General features: G+C 33.2%; 2 protein-coding genes across 3 annotated transcripts; both read right to left on the minus strand.

Moving 5' to 3' along the window:
* Window positions 1-219: 219 nt before the first annotated feature.
* LOC132699005 (guanine nucleotide-binding protein G(f) subunit alpha) lies at window positions 220-11996 on the minus strand. Of its 2 annotated transcripts, XM_060665403.1 has the most exons (7): window positions 11797-11996; window positions 8962-9136; window positions 5899-5996; window positions 4055-4127; window positions 3798-3997; window positions 914-1106; window positions 220-851 (listed from the first exon to the last, which is right to left on the minus strand). In XM_060665403.1, the coding sequence occupies exons 1-7, from the start codon at window positions 11967-11969 to the stop codon at window positions 657-659; spliced, it is 1107 nt and encodes a 368-aa protein (XP_060521386.1). In that variant the 5' UTR covers window positions 11970-11996; the 3' UTR covers window positions 220-656. The 2 variants fall into 2 exon arrangements, with proteins under 2 accessions (XP_060521386.1, XP_060521377.1); XM_060665394.1 differs by having other exon boundaries at window positions 222-851; window positions 3798-4127.
* Window positions 11997-14779: 2783 nt separating this feature from the next.
* On the minus strand, window positions 14780-21553 carry LOC132708244 (sulfide:quinone oxidoreductase, mitochondrial). The gene is made up of 6 exons (XM_060680437.1): window positions 21413-21553; window positions 21032-21362; window positions 20780-20980; window positions 18094-18303; window positions 17452-17638; window positions 14780-15292 (listed from the first exon to the last, which is right to left on the minus strand). Exons 1-6 carry the CDS (start codon window positions 21496-21498, stop codon window positions 14976-14978), a joined length of 1332 nt encoding a protein of 443 aa, XP_060536420.1. The 5' UTR covers window positions 21499-21553; the 3' UTR covers window positions 14780-14975.
* Window positions 21554-21671: the final 118 nt, after the last annotated feature.

The following is a 21671-nucleotide window of genomic DNA, read 5'->3' on the forward strand; positions in this document are numbered from 1 at the left end:
ATATACGTCATACGAAGAAGAAAAGAGAACCAGAGAACGAATCCCCACAATTTACTAAATGATCCTGGTAAGGTTGACCATACAGGTAAAGAAGAAAATACCTACAATTGGTTAACGTTACAATCGCCTTGTTAAACTTTTAATAAGATACATGGCGTTTCAAAATTATCATGAAAACAGTATCAAAAAAATCAATAAAAATTCAATACTCGTGTGATCTAAAGTTTTGGGAATAATCCATACTCCAGCAGTATCATAGATTTTTAGATGTTAAAACTGAAGTGAATTGAATAAATGGCAACAAGGGCCGAAAAGTGCTATAAAGAAATAACAATTTTGGTATCTATGACATCTGTCAAATGCGTAAACTACAGGATTACGTTATATTTTTTATTTCTGAAGATATTTGTACTGTTACTGTCACGACTAATAAATCAGTAATAACATTTAATTCCTTCCAAATTGCTATTTTTGTTTACTTCGATTGGCCAAATGTACCAGGATTAATCGGCCAGGCTATTACCGAATTGATCGATTAAATTAAAAAAGTAGTTCAAGGAATTTTTTGCTAGGTTAATTGATGTTAACCTGTTTCGTTTTTGCTAGTGGAGGTGTTTTTATTATTTTTTATTTTTTAACCTAATCTAAATATAAAATCACAAACTGAAGGCTTTTTCTAAAATATTTTTCAACAACATTTCCTGCACGCTTTCGAAAACTTTTTTTATGTTGTTTGTGTCGGTGGCGATTGTGTAATGTAGATACACTTCTCTAGGGGGCAGGTCTTCGTTTATATTGTATCCTGGGACGAATCCCACGCTTTCGATATTGACCGGCGTCGAAGCGATGGCCTAAAATTTTAGCGAAAAATATCGCGTTTACCATCCAAATCTATGCCAGACGGTCGTCGTACCATAATTTTGTCTTTCATGAAGAACCGAGCCTTGTCATACTCGTCCCTTTCGTCCCAACCGTCTTTTTTGTCGGGAACATAACCAGCGAATTCCGGAAAATACTTTTCGAGTTTCCTATTTTGCTCGATAATTTTTCTTTTCAATAGATCCTGCTTGTTGAGAAACACGATTAGGCCGGCGTCCCTCACGAATCTAAAATATATGGACGGGTGTCGGTCGTTTCGCCAATCAGCCTGTTGGCTTCTTCTTTTTTTTTTGTTTTTTTTTAGATTTTGAATCTTTGAAAATGTTGTCTAGAAGGCTGTGATCGTCATAAATACTTTCCAGTCAAGTTCTGAAAAAGTCAACAGGATGATTGGCGAAACGTTAGCAAGTTCGACGCAACAAAAACCGACGCAGGAGGAATCCAGAAGTTTTGTAAAAAGTATTACAGTAGCCTGCGGAAGTTCTTTGAAAAATTAACCGACAACATTTCTTTTTATCTATTCAATTTTTGAGGTTAAGGTAAGTGCCAATTGTGTTTTAACCGTTTTTTTACCATTTCAAGTGGAAATCTGAAATCTTCGATGTCTGCGGAATCGGTGAAATTTTTTATCAACAGAAAATTAACAATAACCGAAATTCCGAACTAAATGCATTGAAAATGCCCGTTCCTTTAAGAAACTTAAAGTTTGAAAAGAACAAATCAAGAATATTATATTTAAGTACGTTTTGAAAATGTTAATTAATTAATTAACTCACAACTTCAAAACATATTTTTATAACAACACTATTATACCGGTAAGTCAATCAGATTTTAAAGCTGGACACAGTTGCACAACTGTCATTTTGAAAATTACCGATGGTATTTTCAAAGCTCTAAACGAACGTAAACTTACTGTTCCGAATCTCGTGGATTATTCAAACGCTTTTGACACGTTCCATCATTCTTTTGGTAACCGCAGTTTTACATGACATAGGATTTTCTGTGAACGCAGTAAATGTGCTATCTAGTTCGCTCAGTAATAGGGTTCAAGTAGTGACACACAACACCAAATTATCTTCATTTTTAAACCTCAATAAAGGCGTTCCACAGGGATCTTTATTAGGCCCGACCTTTTTCGCTATGTATATTTCAAAATTTTCCAGGTCATGTCTTTCGTGTCTATGCCGATGACACACAAATTTATTTATAATTTTATTCAGAGGCAACACAAAAGTTCCTTTCTACTTACATTTAAAGAAACAATTTTTATAAATGATAAAAGAATTCAGTATGACACTGTAAAAAATGTAGGCCTACTGTTGGACAGTGAATTGTGGTTTTCAAATCACATATATAAATGCCTTGAAAAGCTCATTTCCATTTAAAGATTATTTACCAAGACAAGGATTATTCGAACAGAAACACAAAAACATTGTTGTGTGAGTCATTAGTGTTATCACAGCTAAATTTCTATGAGATTATCTTTTATCCATGTTTGAGAAACGTTGATATTTTTCGTATTCAGAGATTACAATTGCAAGGAAAACATGCAATATCGAAGACACGAGGGCTACCTTTTTTAATAAAAAACTATATGACTTCATTGGTTCTCAAAATATTCACCCTGATGATCAATACACTTTTGCATAATCGTCAAAGCACTTTCCCCGCATCGAGTCCGGCACCTCCAAAACATGCTTTTCAAACGCATCAAACGCTTCTTCTGGTTCAAAATAAATAAGAACTAAAAGTTCAGATTTTCACGAAATTATATATTATGACATGACAATTGTTTCGACAACACCGTGTCTTTATCAGGTTATCAGGACTATACTATATATATATATATATATATATATATATATATATATATATATATATATATATATATATATATATATATATATATATATATATATAATCGGCTCTGCTTCTGGCGCCGGACCACGCGGAAGTTTCTTTTTTTGAATCTCAATGTCAAAAACTTACTCTTTTTCCTGTGCGGTTGCGCACAAGCCGTCACATGGGTTACGCGGGTTTGAGAAACTGGTTGAACGCGCAAATTTAAATTACCGATCCCAAAAGGTCTCGAACCCGACTTTTGTGAGTTAAAAGTTCTATTGAAAATAGAAACAATGGATTCTGAACAGTGCTTTAACTCCAAAAGTCGAATTATGTTAATCGATGCATTGTTGTTCAGTTAGTCCACGTCTAAAGTTTTAAAAAATTATTGCACGAAAGTGCTCCCGATTAAGTTCCACTTTTAACCGTCACAATTTTTTTAATTTAACCCAAAAAACACAAACAACACTCTTTCGGCAAAACTTAACTGAGTAAATCTAACCTCAAAATATCAAACTTCCCTATAAAAACCTTAGTCGCCAGATGGCACGGCTAGTTTACGAAAATCCCGAAATATAAAAGCTTGCTTGCTTATTTTCTAAGATTTCGATGAATAAATCCCCTCCCTGCTTTTATGAAAAAATAAAATTTGAAGTCACATACACACCATGAACGTTAGAAATAAGGTGACATTCACACCATCGCTTCACTCTACTGAGCTTTACAAACTGTCATTTTACAATTACCAAGTAAATTAACTAAAATAACTATATCAAAAACTAGGGCTAGCTAGTTAATTAGAGATAAGATATTTCGCGAGCCGTTGCGCGTCGCCTAGTATCAGATTGGCGGAAAATTGGAAGCTAAAGCTAAATCGAACCGTTAGAAACTTATCCGGCTTCAAAGACTTCCTGAAGGTCCGTCGCGGAGAACAGATAACAGACAAAAATAACAAAAACTTTTTTTAGCGAGCCCGTACGACTTACGTAGCAAGTTAAAATGTCATCCGCGTATCCGTGAGGGTAGGGAAAAGGTTTAAATAACTAACGTTCGGATATTTGACGTGTTTAGTTTACCTATTCTGGTAGACGTCTTTGAACAAGTCGAAGGATTCCTTGAGCCTGTTCTTGCTCTCGCACTCTCTCAAATTTTGATCGAAATCGCTGGCGGCCATCAAAAAAAGTATCGCCTGGATCCCGTCGAACGCTTGGATCCACCGTTTTCGATGGCCCCTCTGACCACCGACGTCGTACATCCAAAATTTGGCGTTCCCGCCCTGGAATTTCGATATGGGCACCTCGAATTCGATTTTCGATATGTTCATCGTCATCACCCGACAGAAAAGGATGTCCTGCGTGGTCGGGACGTACGAGGGCTGACAGATTTCGTCCACCCGATCGAGAAAACTGCAACGGAAACGTCAGAAATCGCGATTTCATTATACTCGAACCAGAAATATAGTGCTTTTAAAAGCGACCCTGTGATTAACTCTGCCTACTGTCTGCCGAGCGGACCCTTATCCGTAACCATTCCAGGATCGTCCTAGGAATTTATCTGCCTACACTAACAAGCAGGATATAAGTATGTTTTCGATCTTTTTCGCCGAGCAATTCTTGAAACGTGCACATAAAAAAAATTAATACAACCCAACAATTTGTTACGTTCTATTTCATTACGTTTTTACAAAATACAAAATATTACAAAATATTAAATATAATAATAAAAAAGTATGAATCACACAATCAGTGTTATTTCTTCTTACATTCGCTTTCAACTCAGACCAAATCATCTCAATTTGGTTAAATATATAATATAATCTCAAGATTTCATGGCCGTTTTGTTGTGCTATCGAATCGATGTTGTAGTCTTTATTAAAATGTTTTATTTTTAATAATTCCGGAAGTTGTTTTTTCGTGTAGCTCTCTTAAAAATATAAATCCTCTTTGTACAAAAATTCTTTAATTTCTTCTTTATTTGAAGAAGTATTTGGAATTTTTCTAATTTGGGCTGAATGATACATTATCCAAAACAATAACTGTATCTGGGGATAGTTTTGGCAATGGGTTGTTTTCAAACCAGACCTCAAATATTTCCACGGTCATGTTTTCATAGTGTTCCACACTTGAATCTTTGACGTTTTTTGCAAACAAAAATAAAGCATTTTCCACCCAACCATTTTTGGACCCAGCATAAAGAATTATGATGCGTTTTCCATGTGAAGGTGGCACGTCTAGAGAAGTAGCAGCATCTTCTCCCTTGCTACTGTTATCACACCATCTTTTTTTTAGTGTGTTGTGAGTGTCGAACCACATTTCGTCTAACTACACTACCAACCTATTTTGCTCTCGAAATTTTTCAATTGCATTGAAATAATCGAAAAAAGTATGCAACGACTCTTTGGCACAAGTAATGTTTATGTCTGTCAGTACTTTTTTTTATACAGTTCTGCTCTTTAAAAACTCGCGAAGTACCAGCATCTTCTCTAACTTTCCTCTTGACTATTAAAGTCAAAACAATTTGTTTAGCATCCGTTTTTTTATTTGCTCAGGTAGTTCATCTTCTAAATTGTCATTAGATTCGACTACCATGTTTTCCATGTCTTCTTCTGACAGGGAAACATCTGCTTTTTTCCACGGTCTCCACATTTTAAAGTGTTAGAAAAGAGGATCCTCCAAAAAATGTGTAATTGTAAGATTCTAATAAATAGGAAGAAGAATGTTTCAAACTTACCTGTACGTTAAATAGAGTACAGAGTACCCTTACCCTTTGAACTATCCAGTGAAAGCAGCATCGCAGGATCAAAGCTCGAGAATCATAAATACGTACTTACTGGAAGGATCACAGTCAAATATCTCCGTAACGAACATATTGCAATTTATATTAAACTTTTAATAACGATACATATCACCTGATGTTAAAATAAACACTTCTACTATTCGAAAATACCCCGCAGCATCAATACTTAATCAAATTTAAAACGGTCCATTTACGTTTCAAATAAAAAATTCAAGTTTCTACAAATATTCGTTACGGTCCATCTCAGGCACTTAATGCAGAATAAACATCTGTTGGGACCACGGTCGTGCGAAGGTCTTCGGCTAAGATACTGTAAAATACTTCAAACGTCAAAGCAATAAACGCACTATATTTTTGGTCGTATTATACAAAAGTGCTTACTGCTCTGCACTGTCTATCAGCTGATACTCGTTGGACCTTCGAAAGGTCTCTTTGACTCCCCGGTCAGCCCAGGCGACTCGGACGTGATCAAAATATTCCTGCGAAAAGGTAACTTTATTTCAATTCGATAATACTAGACTATTAACAAATATACAATACGAGGTGTGTTCAAACAGAAATACCAAAATTTTCCACATCACCTAAAATTTATGTTTGAAAATCGGTGAAATATAGAAAATCATTTGGAAATTTGTGAAATCGATGTGCAATCCGGTGAAATCTGTAAAATCATATGGTTGTGTGAAATCTGGTGTACCAATTTTGAACTTTTAAACCTTCTAATTGATTAAGAAACACACAGGTAAAATAAGTTGGTTAGTTTAATTAATAGATAACTTAATAGATTTTAGAGTATTAAAAACCCACTGCTACTACTAACAAACATAATATAATTATGTATACAAGCAGGTCTTAAAGGTCTTAAAGCATCTAAAATTAACCCCATATTCAAAAAGGGCAGTAAATGTTATTGAAATAACTACAGATCAGATATGGATTTCCGCCTTAAAAAATTTCAGTCAACACTTAAAACTATCTCTAGTCTTATGAAGAGAGGTTTTAAGAAGAGTAAGTTCGTTCATTTGGTGCGATTTCACATCTTCACCTCAAAAAAGCTAAAATTTTAAAACTAATAAAAAATGTTTTATCTCTGACCTCTGATGTTCTCAATCTATATCAATGATATTGGGAAGTCAAATAAAAATTAAAAATTGCTCCAGCTTAATACATCAAAGGCAGGAAAAATAGTTATTAGTATTGGGCAAAAAATAATCACGTTTTTGGAAAAATGACATAATTACATTAAATAAGAAACAATTTCAGAAAGACAAGTTGCAAAAGGAGCTACTGGCGGTTGTTAACTAAAATGACAAATGAAGTTGTATTGTGAATAGCATAGTAGTAATATTTATTACCACTTATCTGTTTTAATATTATTTCTAAAAATTTACATTTGATTGCTTTCACGCATTAACAAACCAAGTATACTATTAGAAATTCAAAACATTAACAAACATTTAATCAATTCTAGAAAACAATGAAACGTTTTTTTGTTCAAAAATGTTTTTATATCAGTCCGTTCAAATTACGCATGAAATGAATCTGAATATTTTTAAGGATATTCACATAACATGCAATATATCCATGGAATAATAAAGATTTATCAAAATAAATAAGAACTAAAAGTTCAGATTTTCACGAAATTATATATTATGACATGACAATTGTTTCGACACCACCGCGTCTTTATCAAATGTAATATTTACAAACCACCTGCTACTATATATATACCAAAAAATGACCATAAAACCTTAATTAATGTTGTTGCGAGAATTTAAGTTCAATAAAGGAGAGGTAATTAAATCTAATTGATCGTTAAGCAATACATTTGAATGTCTCATTTTGTTAATCTCCATGGCTTCCAATAAATTTAATTTTCTACTTTTTGTGGCTGTACGTAATATATCAAAATTGTCGTCAAAAATGTGTTTTTCTGTGTTTAAGTGTGTAGAATAATTAGAATCTAGACTATTGTTTTTAAACACTCTTATATGTTCGTTAATGCGTTTCTTGAAGGATCTACCTGTTTGTCCAATATAAATTTTAGGACAAGATCCACATTTCAACCTGTAGACACCTGATTTTTGGGATTTTGGACAATTCGATTTATTGTTATTTAAATATTTTCCTATTGTGTTGTTAGTTCTGAAAGCTATTATGTTATGTTATGTATTATGTGCTGTTATGTATGACACAGTCATACATAACAGCAGGTTAAAATGTGGATCTTGTCCTAAAATTTATATTGGACAAAGAGGTAGATCCTTCAAGAAACGCATTAACGAACATATAAGAGCGTTTAAAAACAATAATCTAGATTCTAATTATTCTACACACTTAAACACAGAAAAACACATTTTTGACGACAATTTATTACACACAGTCACACAAAGTAGAAAATTAAATTTATTGGAAGCCATGGAGATTAACAAAATGAGACATTCAAATGTATTGCTTAATGATCAATTAGATTTAAATACCTCTAATTTATTGAACTTAAATTTTTGCAACAACATTAATTAAGGTTTTATGGTCATTTTTCAGTATATAGTAGCAGATAGTTTGTAAATATTACATTTGATACAGACACGATGTTGTCGAAACAATTGTCATGTCATAATATATAATTTCGTGAAAATCTGAACTTTTAGTTCTTATTTATTATAATAAATGGATTTTCATCAAGTAAAAGCCACCTCAGTTCAATTAATAAAGATTTAGTTATGTTATTACTCAATTAGGTTAATTAGTAACGAGGAGCAAAAGTATTTCATGATTAAAACTCACTCGATGTAATTTTCAAATTTCCCAAGTGCGTCAATCATTTTTGCATCTACACTTACAACATGGGGCGCCAGAAACACTGAACAATGAATAACTGAATAAATTGTTCGATAGCAACAATATACGATGGAATACACAAATTACCACAAAAAAGGAGTAAAAAAAATATGTACATTGTCCTAATTACATAGCTCTCGGAATAATTAGTTTTGGTGAGTTTAAATCTGTCTGACTACTAAAATTCGAGATCTTTGGTTAGTTGTTAATATGTCAACCTTCTGTGACGACCTGAGAATACGTGGCCGGTTCGCTTGGCAATCATTAAACTGTGGCCCAACGCGCAAAAAAAAGAAGAACCAGGCGTCGTCGGTCGACACCGATCGATAAGCTTTGGTTTGACAGAATACTTCTTTTTGTGGAGGTGCAGCAGTAAAGGTCCTTGTGAGTTTGCGTACAACTGGTTTGATAAAAATTTATTTCAATGTTGTTGAACAATTTGCGTAGAGTTTGTAACTTTTTTTGAAAATAATGAATTGTGCAGTGGTTAGTGATTTTGTTAAGTCTTTGACGGGGCAGAAAGGAGTTACGCCGGTGAGTCGGCTTTTTTTGGTTATTAATTTTAGAGTCTGTTTTAAGTTATTTTTTGCAAAATACTCTTACCTGCGTGTATTCGGAGGGTTCGTTCGGGCCGATGGCCAAAATAAACTCGATTGATTTTTTCGAAATTACTTCCGCCGTATCGACTGGGGGAGAAATTTTGTTCATGTGATTCACAATGTCGTAAATTGACTCGTGAATATTTTGTTTGATGTTCGGAATTTTCGCTTTCCTCTCCCTGAAAGGCAAAACGATGCTTAACAGAGAAAATACTTGAAATTATTTTTTAGTTGCTAGCACGGTCGTAAGGGGCCGTGATTAGCATTATTGAATTTAAAGTATCGTTTTTTTCGAAATAATCTTATATTTTTTAGCTTTTCTGATACGTCTTGCTCAAAACTCTTCAAGCCAAAAATATCGATATTCAGTGCTTTCGCACCAACCAAACCGATGGAGGGTAGTGCGGAGTTGTTCGAATATTTTGGGGAATACATATATCATACTTTAGTATGACTATTAACGCTGCCGGACTGATTTAGATTGGTCGTAACGCCGCTAGGGGCCGTAATCACTTTTATTGCAATAAAAGATAGACAAATGTTGGTGTTAATATCGGTGAAATAAATAAAAACTCGAAATATTGTCGCATCTTTGGGAACATTTTGAGTATAAAAAAAAGTAAAATGCTATACGGGAAAAATTTAAAATACTGCAAGTGACCATATCCCAGAATATGACGAAGATACAGTACAATCGCAGTGTACAGAATACAGTATAATCTCAATTTTTCAAATTTTTGTTAGTTATGATTATGGTTTGTATAAAGAAACATACACAATGTAGAGACAATTTTCTTTTATTTATTAAACTTCTAACGTAAATAAGTTTTCTATATCAGAAGGAAAAAAATATTTGAGAGACAGAATTTTGAAAAAAAAAAAAATAAAATTGTTATATCGTTGCTTTATACAAAACTTCTCGATTCCTCCTGTGTCGGTTTTTGCTTAGTCGAAACGTTAGCAAGTTCGACTCAGCAAAAACCGACGCAGGAGGAATCCAGAAGTTTTGTAAACAGCATTACAGTAGGCTGTGGAAGTTTCTTTGAAAAATTAATATCGTTATTTTCATTTTAATTTATTTATTAATTATTTTACAAAATCAGCCAAATTCGTAAAAATTATTTGAAAATCATTCATTCATTCAATGTTTGTGAAATCTGTGAAATTATTATAGATATTGGTAAAAGAATGAATATTACTATTTAATGGTGAAAATGTTGCGGATTATTTCGTTTTTATTTCTTTTGCCGATACTATAAGTTATAAAAAAGGTAGCGAAATGCGTGGCTTGTTAGGTCTTCAATCGACTATCTTTTGTTGCAGTAAAAGTGATATAGTTACGTTTAAGTTTTTTGGAAAATTAATTTAATTTGTGGTGTAGCGGTGCCTACAACTGGTTTGATGCCCTGTGAAATTAGCGAAATCTTTGTGAAAATAAAACATATGTTCTCCCTTTTTTGTCCGTTGTGCTTTATTTGTATGTTTTTAATGTTCTGAAACCTTTCCTATGAGGAAAATTACTTAATTGAAATTGAGAAAAAAAAAATAAATAAAAATATTATATTTAGGTCAGTTTTGGCAATTTATATTTGAGGAAATTCATTCTCAAATTCGATTTCACAGATTTCTAAATGATTTTCCAGATTTCGCCGATTTTGCAAAATAATTTTTAGTTTATGCGAAAAATTTTTGTGGTCCGTCCTAATTAAAAAAATATTAAATAAAAATTATATATAAAAAATCCATTTTTAACCTTTTCCAAAAAGTGCGAAATGTTAAATTAATAAACATAAATTTTATAAATTCCATACATTTTCAAAGCAGACGTTAATATCAAGTTTTTATTTTTTTTTTTGCTTTTTCTTCAGATTTACTTAAGTAATTTTCTTCAAAGGGAAGCCATTTATAGTAACACAAAGGAAATACTGTCCATGATGGGCATGATCAAGTTACGGCCAGAGACGTCAATTTACAGACTGTGCTGATACCTTATTATCAAAAAAATAATCAATGACATTCTTATTTCCGGTAAATTTCGCGAAGAATTAAAAATTAGTAAAATTTGACCTAATAATTATAAACCCATAAGTTTAGTTAGCACCTTCTCAAAAATAATAAAAACTATTGTTAAAAATGGAATGGTCTCTTTTATATCTAAATATATCTGCCTTAAGAAAGCGTCCCATGTCAGTATAGGCGTTTTATTAGCGAAATTAAATAATATGGGCTTCAGAGATAGTATTTACGGGCCAATAAAAACTTACTTATCGGATAGAAAACAATATGTTCAAAGTGAAATGCAATCGAGTGTATGTGGCGTTCCTCAGGGTTCAGTCCTGGGACCATTGTTGTACTCGTTATATGCCTTAAATTTGCAGTGTGCAGGGCTTACAGCGCGGTGCTACTTTATGGTGGTGAAAGTGAGAATGATTTACAAGAAATAATATGAAAATTTAAGAAATACAAATAAATATTTTAAATTTGTAAAACAGTTATTCAATTAAATGTAAATTAAATATAGGTACTCTACAATGTATAATAGTAATAACATTAAGTAATGGGTTGTATACTTACCTTTTTTTTTGTTCTATTTATTCTTTTTATAAAATTTATTATTTGTATTCTTCGGACCAGTGCTTTACGCACTGTTTAAAGAATTCTCAATTATTTTTTTTGTAACTCTCCATTTAATAAATGAAAGTCAAAAAAAAAAATTGAAAAAATATTGTAAACAGAGGACAAACCGAAACAGAAAAAAAAAGATATTATCGATTTGAGGGTTGGAAGTTTTTTGCATACCACAGCCCGTTTAAACTTTAAAATTAAAAATCGCACTCACTCCTCGGAGAAACCGTTTATGTGCAGGATTTTCATTTGCTTTATTATCGTCGTCTTTCCCGACTCGCCGGTCCCCAAAAGCAAAATTTTTTTCGTTTCCGCGAACTGCTTCGTGTATTTCCGAGCCTCTTCATCATCCAAGGCTGGTTTAGTTCTTCGGCAACACAGCACCATCGCGGCAACAGGACCGACGGATTTAAAACGCATAAAATCCCGGGATTTCGACGACTCGAACGTTGGCATCTATTATTAATCTTATCTTTAGAGTGTGTTAATCACGGTTAAAAGGGGATATGACAAGATTATCTAGTCGTTCGGAATAGATCTTTCATTAGATTGAAAAAGAACGGACGAAATCGGCGTCGTAATAAAAGACGTTTTCATTTTGGTCCGTTCTCTGTTCCCCGCTATCTGTTCTCTGTAGCCGCCCCGTTTAAAAGCGAATAACTTGAAAACCTTTAACGCTGGAGGGTGCCACGAGATACACGAACCAATAAAATATGGCCTCGAACGGAGCGCGGCGTCCATCTTTTTTTCGCGATAAATACCCACGTATTCTTGAAAAATAACATAATTACTTTAAGTAAGTTGTTGACTACAATTTAAAAATAAAGTTGTATTGTAAATATATTTATTTAAATAATATTTATTACAATTTATCCATTTTCGTATTATTATTCCAAATTTACATTCGATTACTCATAAAGAAACCATGTATGCTAATAGAAATTGAGAAAATTAAAATAATTAATCAATTCTAGAACACAACGAAACAAAATAATGTATAAAAAAACACTTAAAACTTAAAAAAAAAGTGGGAAAGAATCACTAAAAAACCAAGGTAAACGTAATATTTTAAATGTTTTTTTCAAAATTTTCTTACAAGGACATTCTTAACACGGATAGTTAGCAATTTCGATGGTAATTTTTTGTTTTCCGCAAATAAAAAATTACAATTAAAGGCAAAGTTTTATTTCTTTTTTTCGTTCTCTTCAATATTAATCAAATAATTAATGCGTTATAATTGTTTAGATTAATTTGTTTATTATTTAAAGATGATTACCTCACGGAAAGTGCTAAAAACTCGAAATCTCAGAAATGATTTATGACGTCAGAGATAACTAAGATAAATTGTCGATAGTGTAACTATAAAATGTAAAACCATATCGAAAGCATACCATAACAATCCCCTATTGTTATGAAGAGTTTTAGCCGTATGGAAAATTATAGACCTCTATCGAGAAATGTCTACGGTGATTCTTTTGCAAAAATTATTATTTTTTTAAATTCTTGGGAGAAAGCGGAAGTCTATCGGCTCGGTACCCTAAAGTGCTAATAATCCTATTCCGTTTAATTTTAATTAATTTCTTTATAAAATTTTAGACCATTTTCAATAAACAATTATTGAAAGCAAACGGCAAGATCTACAATCAACTTATTGAAATCGTTGTTTAGAGGAAGGACCAAAGTAAACAAATATAACATTTTAAAAAAATTACCATCCAACTTCGAGGTAAATTTTAAAAAGATATTTCGAGGGTTTGCAAGGACGTAGTTTCTGAGTTATCTAGAATTTTTGCAAATATCTAAAATTGTTGATAGTGGGACGATAAAAATTATTATTTTCTTAAATTCTTAAGTTCATACGACAAGGTTGAAATTTTGGCTGAAAGTATGCATACTTCCAATTTCGGCGCTGTAAGTGTATAAGGCAGATATAAACTTCTAAAAAGTATTTTCGAATTTTGAGTCGTCTTTTCAGTCGCAATGGGTACTTGGAGATAGATTTTTAAAAAGGGGTGGTTCAAGGTCGGGGATTCCGAATTTTCTATAATTTTTCGCAAATATCGATAAATAGTCGATAATGGAACAACGAAAATTATTATTTTTTAAATTCTTAACTTCATACGAAAAGGTTGAAATTTTGGCAGAAAGTATGCATAGTTCCAATTTCGGCCCTATAAGTGTATAAAGCAGATATAATTTTTCAAAAAGTATAATCGAATTTTGAGCCGTTTTTTCATCCATAATTTTTCGCGAATATCGATAAATTGTCGATAATGGAACGATAAAATCCATTTTTTATCGATATTTCGGGCCCTAAGAAGGCGAATAAATTTAGAACTCAAAAATCAACTTTATCCAAACCATACGCCACGATTATGCCGAGTTTTAGCCATATCGAAACTTATCGACCTTAATCATTTCATCATCAGTTCATACGAAAAAATTGAAATTTTAACAGAAATAAGTCCAAAAATCAGTATTAATACAGGGTGTTTCATTACAAATAAAAACACTGCAGTGGTATTTAACTTTTTGTTCAACCCTGAATATTCCTGCTCCTGTGAGTGACTCGCCGATTGTTTACAGTCTGTGCCGGTTGGTTGAACTATTAAATGATATTTTCATGAAATTATTGTCAGTGTTGAACTGGTATTATGTAGTATATTATGCAACAAGTGCGGTAAAAGGCATTTGACTCACGAGTGAGATAAAGACTAACCAAACGTGTTGCATACTTTTTCATAACATAAAAACTGCAAAAACCACCCAAGTTCATGCGAACGGTATGTAAAATTTCTGTGGGCAACTTAAATTCTAAGTGTCACTTTACTTACCGACTAGTCCACTAGATTTTAATTGTACCTTATAGCAATAGTATTTAAATTGTTCGATATATCGCATAACATTTTTCTGTGTATTAGTTTTTGGGTAAATTATTGCCAAAACAACACGAATACACGTCAGAATTGATAAACGTCAAAATTCAAGCCGTGCGGTAAAATCTCCGAAAAAATCCGATTGCTCCCGGAAATGTCCGAAGTGGTTCGGATCCGTGGGAAACGAAACTGACGTGGTAAATTGACGCTTCCCGCACGCTAGATCGGTGTGAAATTAAGTATTTTACAGGCGGAAGTAGAAAAAATTATACGTATTTTTCACCTTTTTCCAGCTCCGAAAAGAAAATAAATGAAACAAAATGATACGAAAAATTTTATTCAAACGCAACGCACGTTATAATATGTTTTATAATTCAATAAAAAATTAAAAATCGATAAAATATTTTACCTCACACGCGAGTTTGTTCAATATTTACGCTAACATATCATTTTAGTTCTATCACAATATTCTTGGCGATCACATTTTTTTTGTTTTTTAATAAATCCGATAAAATTTTTACTTGTCTTTGGACGTGAAATCCAAATGCATGATTTTCCTAAAGAGGGCGGGTCCGTTCCAATGGCCGTTCATCATCAGGCTCCAATAAATTGTGGGGATGATATTTTTCTTAAGCACGAACATCGAATAACGTTCCTTGTCCTGGGAAAACGGAAACGTCTCCAACGGTTTCAAGTCGTAATCGAACTCGGCCAAAATGCACCTGTCGAAACCCGTGACTAAAGGACAGGAAGCGTAACCGTCGTAACTGAGCCGAGGTCGTTTCCCGCGCATCACGTCCTGCAGATTCTCGAACACGACCTCCGTTTGGGCGGCTAAAATCGTCAAAAATTAATCCCCGCTCATAATAATAGCGTTTTATGGTAATGCTAATAAAGTTGCAGGAAACGCGGTCAATCAAAAGAGAGAAATTTTCTAACGCCATCAAACATGACTTATACGAAGGACTAAAGAAAATTTGGGTTCTACTCAGAATTACATACAAAACGTGTGCAACAATTACAGTCGTAAGAATCGAAAAACTCTATACCTAAATTTGGAAGAAATACAACAAGTTATAGCGAAACTAAACCATAGGAAAGCCGTAGATTGATTGACTTTAATAAAACACTTGCAGCTAAGGGTTTTGCCAGCCGAATGGAAAAAAAGCAATTTGGTTCCATTTCATCTCCTTATCTTCTCATCTCCTAGATGTGTTTCAGAATTATCTTGAGAAATCTTGTCTGCTCCTAGCATATCAACTGTCTTCGTTGGATTTCTTCTATAATATTACTTTCAACATTCATCCTTGCTTTTATTCTTTGGTTCCTTATTTTGTCCATTCTTGACTTTAACCTAGTACCTTTAAAATTCTTTCTTTTACTCCTTTTGCTCTCCGACCTCTGTTTTCTATTTTTGTTCCTATGGAAAGGCCACATAATTGGTTGAGTAGTCTTCTAGTCACGAACTCAGATCTTCTTTTTCCTTGCTTTTATTCTTTGATTCCTTATTTTGTCCATTCTTGACTTTTCTGTTGTCCTCCTCTGAAAGTCCATTTCAAGAGCTAATACCTAGTACCTTTAAAATTCCTTCCTTTACTCCTTTTGCTGTACAACCTCTATTTTTTATTTTTGTTTCCATGGAAAGTCCGCATTATTGGCAATCTTTCAGTAGTCTTTTCTGGTCACAAACTCCAGATCTTTTTTTTTTTTGAGCAATAACAATCTGGTCATGGACCGTTACTTTGACTAAAATATATTTGAAAAAGTATTGTGGACTGATGGACCTATAACCACTACTGGTCTACTAGAAACAAACTAAAATTATTCAGAAGCAGGGTTACAGAAGTGCATTTGTTTGGTGTGGTGTAATATCTAAAAGAGTTACGGGAAAAAATTAAACATGATCTAATCTTTCAACAAGATAGTGCTCCGTATCATACGCGAAGGTCTGTTATTAACTGGTTGAACAACCGATTTCCAACTTGGATAGGTCGACACGGAACAATACCTTGGCCAGTTCATAGCCGAGATTTGACGCCTTTAGATTTCTTATTATGGATAAACCTCAAAAATAAAGTCTATCAAAATCGGACTGAAAATAGGGGAAATTTAAGAGAGAAAATAAGGCAAGGAATACTTGATATCAACGGATCCAACATGGTTAGTGATGCTATAAATAAAATGGAAACTATATATGAAGACATGTAGATTTATTATAATACTTATCGTTGCATTCCAAATCCAACTTGGTTGTTCTTTACGTTTTATTATTTTTAGTTATTAATAAAAAAAATGCCGAAACTTGATATATTTTAATCAAAAATATGGCCTATTTTATAAAATTTAGATCAAAAAATTATTGATAATATTGAAATAGTAACAGCCAGCCTGATACATTTCTTTGGAATATTATCGATTTTAAACGCTGCCATAGCCAACCAATTAATTTGTCAATCTTTCGAAAATTGAACATTTTCAGCATAGGCAACCTTATACAATAAATAAGATATAAGATGAAATTTTTGAACACCCTGTATTATTAGTTATCAAAACATTATAGGAATTCTATTAAAGTAGGTTCTTGTCTATAAGGTATTAAACCCAAATTGAAAAATAATGATTTCCCTTTAGGAAAAATCGGCCTTGCAAATCACATATTTGACACAAAAACTTACAAATGTCAAAATCCATCAGGCATAGGTATAGAAGATTATATATGAAATTTGCGTAGAAACTTGAGGAGAATCCAAAAATGTAATAATATACAGGGTGTTCCCTTTAGAAAAATGAAGTTACGTTTATCCAACCAACACTGGGTGTCCTGTATATGCAAAAATATAATAAAATAAAACTTCTAAATAGGGTTACTTTATATTGGCCACCCTGTACGTGGTTCTTCCCACATAATATGGTCCCGCATTAGGAACTTCTTGTATCGTACGAATTGTACATTAATAAAATTAAATCTTATTAGTTTTTTAATTTAGTAATACCTGCTGCTGCCGCCGTTTTTGAGTTAGGCGACGAAGCGCAATCTCCCAAAGCGAAAACGTTGGGAAATTTCACGTGTTGCAACGTTGCCTTGTCTATCTCCGCGAAACCGGCATCGTTGCTGAGGTCCGCGCAACGGTTCAGCGCGTCCGGCGTCGCCATAGGCGGAGTCACGTGTAGCATGGAATACTGAAACGCGAATCAACATAGTTATTTTGTCCGCCGCTAGAGCGCTCTGCCGACGACATTTTAAAAACCGCGCCAAGAACACGATAATACTTGGAAGAACTCGACAAGACGACATTCCGAGGTTCAAAAAGAATTCCCCAATATGAATTGGTTTCCAAAAATGGAATAAAAAAACAGAAGAGAATCTGGAACCAAACCTTAATCTAAAAATGCTTGCCTGGAACATATTTTTGAACAAACGTCGGGAAAAAAGGAGGAAAGGGCTCATGGTCAAGAAACCCTACGAGATTTTCTTAGACCTTTGAGAAGAAACTCCTCGACATCTGCCATTTAAAACTAAAATTACGGAAACGCCACGTCGATGATACTTTTGTTATTTCGCCTCACGGTCAACAATCTCTAGTAGATTTTCTTAGACATTTAAACTCTATTCTCCGATGAAAAAAAAAACTTACCGCAAGTGTTGTCCTCTCCTGTGGGTTGTCTAGATTTTCGAACATGGCCGTCTTTTTGCTAGGCTCGATCGAAATCAGGTTCGTCCTCGTGTTTACGGCGATGTCCCTTTCTTGGCATATTTTCCACAACGCGTCCGCATACTTTTTAACCCCGAATATTACCGGCAGGGAGGTGTTGTAGATGACGTTCACGTGATCTCTCTTTCCCTCCTACGGTAACATACTCAAACCCGTTAGAAAAATGCGTAGAGCAAGGAGGGGGATCATTTTGAAAAATTAAAATTATCGTCCACTTAACCTCAGAAGTCAATATTTTACACAATAGGGAAATTAATTACATTATTAATTTTATTTCAATAATGACTCAAGAAAGAACCTTTCAGGGTTCAGGACTTTACGCTTACGCTGAGAAATAATCTTCTTTATTACTTCGCAAATCTTATTTTTTGCTTCATTCTTCTGAACATTTTTCTAAGATAGTCTTTCTCCTAATATTGAATTAGCAATAACATGGCCTCCAAAATTAATCCACACGTTCAATCCAATAAATATGCCCTTATTAGACACTCTAATCTTATTGGCTTCAGGAATTACAGTAACTCGGTCTCATCATAGATTAACGACTGGCCTAGGAATTTACTTTAATCTTCTTCAAGCTCTAGAATATTATGAAGTTCGTTTTTCTATTTCCGATTCTGCTTATGGTACTTGTTTCTTTATAGCAAGAGGGTTCCGCGGACTCCATGTTATAATTGGAACTACATTCCTCTTTATTATAAGAATTCGCTTACAAATTACACATTTTTCTTCAATCCATCACTTTGGGTGTGACACTGCTACATGATATTGATATTTTATAGATGTAGCATGAGTACTTTTATTATTAAGCATTTACTGATGAATAAAATCTAAATATTAGTATAAATAATCATAATAATTTTTTTATATCATAATATATATGAAAATAATACTCGTCTACCATTCTCTTTAATTTTTTTAATTGCCTTAATTTTTGATGTTGTACTTACTTTACTTTTACCAATTATTTTTTCATTAAAATTTTCTAATATTTTCAGATTATCACACTCAGTTAGATTTTTTTAAACTATTGTATTATTAGGACTTTTTCATGGATGAAAACTAGGCGCTTTAGAATCAACAAATTAAAAAGGGATAATAGTTAAAAGAAACTTTACTTTACTTACTTTACTTTATCAGTACAGGAATTTTTAATGTAGAATGCAATCATAAATATATCAACTCGGGGTAAATTGTCTGATTAATCTTTTATAAAACCGGCATCTACCATTTTCAGTCCTTTGCAGAACCACCAAACAGCAAATCAAGCAAAATTAAACGTAAAAATATGTATAGTATAGATCGAAATACAACGGTCTGACGTCATAACCAATGGCAGCGCGTTTTAAGAGCAGATAAAATTAGTCAAATGTTGAACCTTCATTTTTCAGGTAATTTAATTGTGATTGGATTTTTCTTTTTATAGGAACTTCCTTTTGAGAATATCTTACGATTTTAATTGTTTTTGAAAGATTTTATATTTTGAACAAGTCTCCTAAAAAGGCGCTCAAATGCAAAAAAGCAAAAAAAGAAAAAATGTATCTGCAAGGGCCATTTCTACATTCGTGTAATTCACCATTATCAAATTAAAACTAAAAATTATTTATTGAACAATTAAATGATTAGATAACCGTAATGCCAAATAAAGCAATAATAAAACACTATCTAATCTAATATATTTTTTATCTCGTTCTGCACTGCTGCAGATTTTTTTTTTTTACTTGGAAACCATGTTGTGAAAAAAAAGCAGGAGACAAAAGTTTCCAAACAAAACACAAAATTTTTAGAAGAATTATGTCATTGCATAAGTTTTTCTTTAAATATAGTTAATAAGTAGGGTAGTCTAATTCATTTCCATGCACTCATTTTAAAAAATAAGAAATATATATATGCAGAAAGTGTTTTTTATAATAATCATACTTCTGTAAGGTTTTATTATTTTATGTACTTCCGTTTTTAAGATAAAAAATAAAAACTTTACCTAATGATTGGTTTTTGACGCGACGTATATACAGGGTTAGTAAAAAGTATACGTAAATAGTTTACATTTGATAACGGGTAGTGATACAACTGTCCGAAACGTTGCGTAAGTTAAAAATAAAGACAATGGAAGTTCGACATCCTTTTAGTATTTCTATACTTAAATATGTACAAAACTACTGTTAATTAAAAAAAATTCTTAGCTTCTCAGAATTTTGGAGATTTTCAATTATAGAAATTTTTAAAAGGGTTACCACAATAATAAATATCATCTGACGACATTGCTGTTGTCCCCATGTGTCGAATTTTATTGTTCCTGCTTTGGCATTTTTGGAGATACTTAAGCGTTCCGGTAGTTTTTGTTTTAAACTACCTTTTATTTTAAATCACCCTCTTAATTTTTTCTCATTTGTTTTAAAGCACCCAGTATAATAAGGTTTAAGTAAGTTTAAGTAAGTTTAGATTCTTAAAAAAATATAAATATTTTTTACAATATCAAATACTAAGAAAAAGAGTACCACAAAAGGCTTATTAATCAAGGTATGGAAAAAAAAATAAATAAATACAGATTAATTAAGGACATTTCCTGTACAACATATTATTGTGTTGTACTAACAGTAACAGTTACCTTTCTCAAAAAGTCTTCCGTCAAATAGCAGATCTTTTGGGGAGCGCCGGGACACTTGACGGGCGAGCTGGGAAACGTGAAAATGGCATTCCCTGATGTTAAATTCTTCATCGTCGGGTACACGTTGTTAACATAATTTGGGGAATATATGGAACACACGCCCGACGAGGGTTCACTTAATCCTTCTAACAGTCCTGAAATCTAGTTGGAGAATAATAAAGCTCAACTGAATCGTCAAACTTCATATAGCACCTTGTCGAATCTGGGCTCAATACCTACAGCAACTACCAGAAACTCGTACTCAATTCGTTCGCCATTTTCACAGTAGACGCTGTTATTCTTGGGGTCAAACTTAACGGCTTTAGATCGCACCCAAGTGCAATTTTCCGGCAGGACGTCTTTCTCGTTTTTCCACGTTTCTTCCAGCTTTTCGATCCCCGCGCCTACCAGGGTAAACAAAGGTTGATAATAATGGTGATCGTTGTGTTCTACGACGACGAGTTCGTTTTTCCCCAGTTTACGAGAGAATTTCGCGGCCACCGCACATCCGCCGGTGCCTCCGCCCACCACCAAAAGTTTGCAACTAAAAACACCCAAATGTAAATGTCATATAAAGCGAAATTTAAAAAATACCTGTGCTTGTTGCGTATCTGGGAACCCGAGAAACATTTCGACCGTTTATAACATCCACTCAAACAAGTTCTACAAACTTTCAACATTTTGCTCAAACGTTAATGATCGTACGTTTGAAGTTTCCGTTTAATGTTAAAGCTGCCCATACAGTATCTATCGCAAAAATTGCACAATACACACGATTGTGCAATATCTCGCTATTGTTTTGAAGTATTTTATGCGATGCATATAGGTATTGTGCAATATTTTGCAGTTAACC

Source organism: Cylas formicarius, unplaced genomic scaffold (genome assembly GCF_029955315.1).
Source record: "Cylas formicarius isolate icCylForm1 unplaced genomic scaffold, icCylForm1.1 PGA_scaffold_10__41_contigs__length_53128322, whole genome shotgun sequence".
In the NCBI taxonomy this organism is placed as follows: Eukaryota; Metazoa; Arthropoda; class Insecta; order Coleoptera; family Brentidae; genus Cylas; species Cylas formicarius.

Bases quoted from the DNA above. Each gene is read 5' to 3' on its own strand.
- LOC132699005 (XM_060665394.1), bottom strand. From the start codon at position 11,969: ATGGTGCTGTGTTGCCGAAGAACTAAACCAGCCTTGGATGATGAAGAG. The intron at 5,997-8,961 runs GTAAGAGTATTT...ACCTTTTCGCAG, and splicing joins AACCCTCCGAATACACGCAG to GAATATTTTGATCACGTCCG. The intron at 1,107-3,797 runs GTAAACTAAACA...CATATATTTTAG, and splicing joins AAAGACGTCTACCAGAATAG to ATTCGTGAGGGACGCCGGCC.
- LOC132708244 (XM_060680437.1), bottom strand. From the start codon at position 21,498: ATGTTGAAAGTTTGTAGAACTTGTTTGAGTGGATGTTATAAACGGTCG. The intron at 20,981-21,031 runs GTGCTATATGAA...TTCTCCAACTAG, and splicing joins TTGAGCCCAGATTCGACAAG to ATTTCAGGACTGTTAGAAGG. The intron at 18,304-20,779 runs GTAACTGTTACT...ATGTTACCGTAG, and splicing joins CGGAAGACTTTTTGAGAAAG to GAGGGAAAGAGAGATCACGT.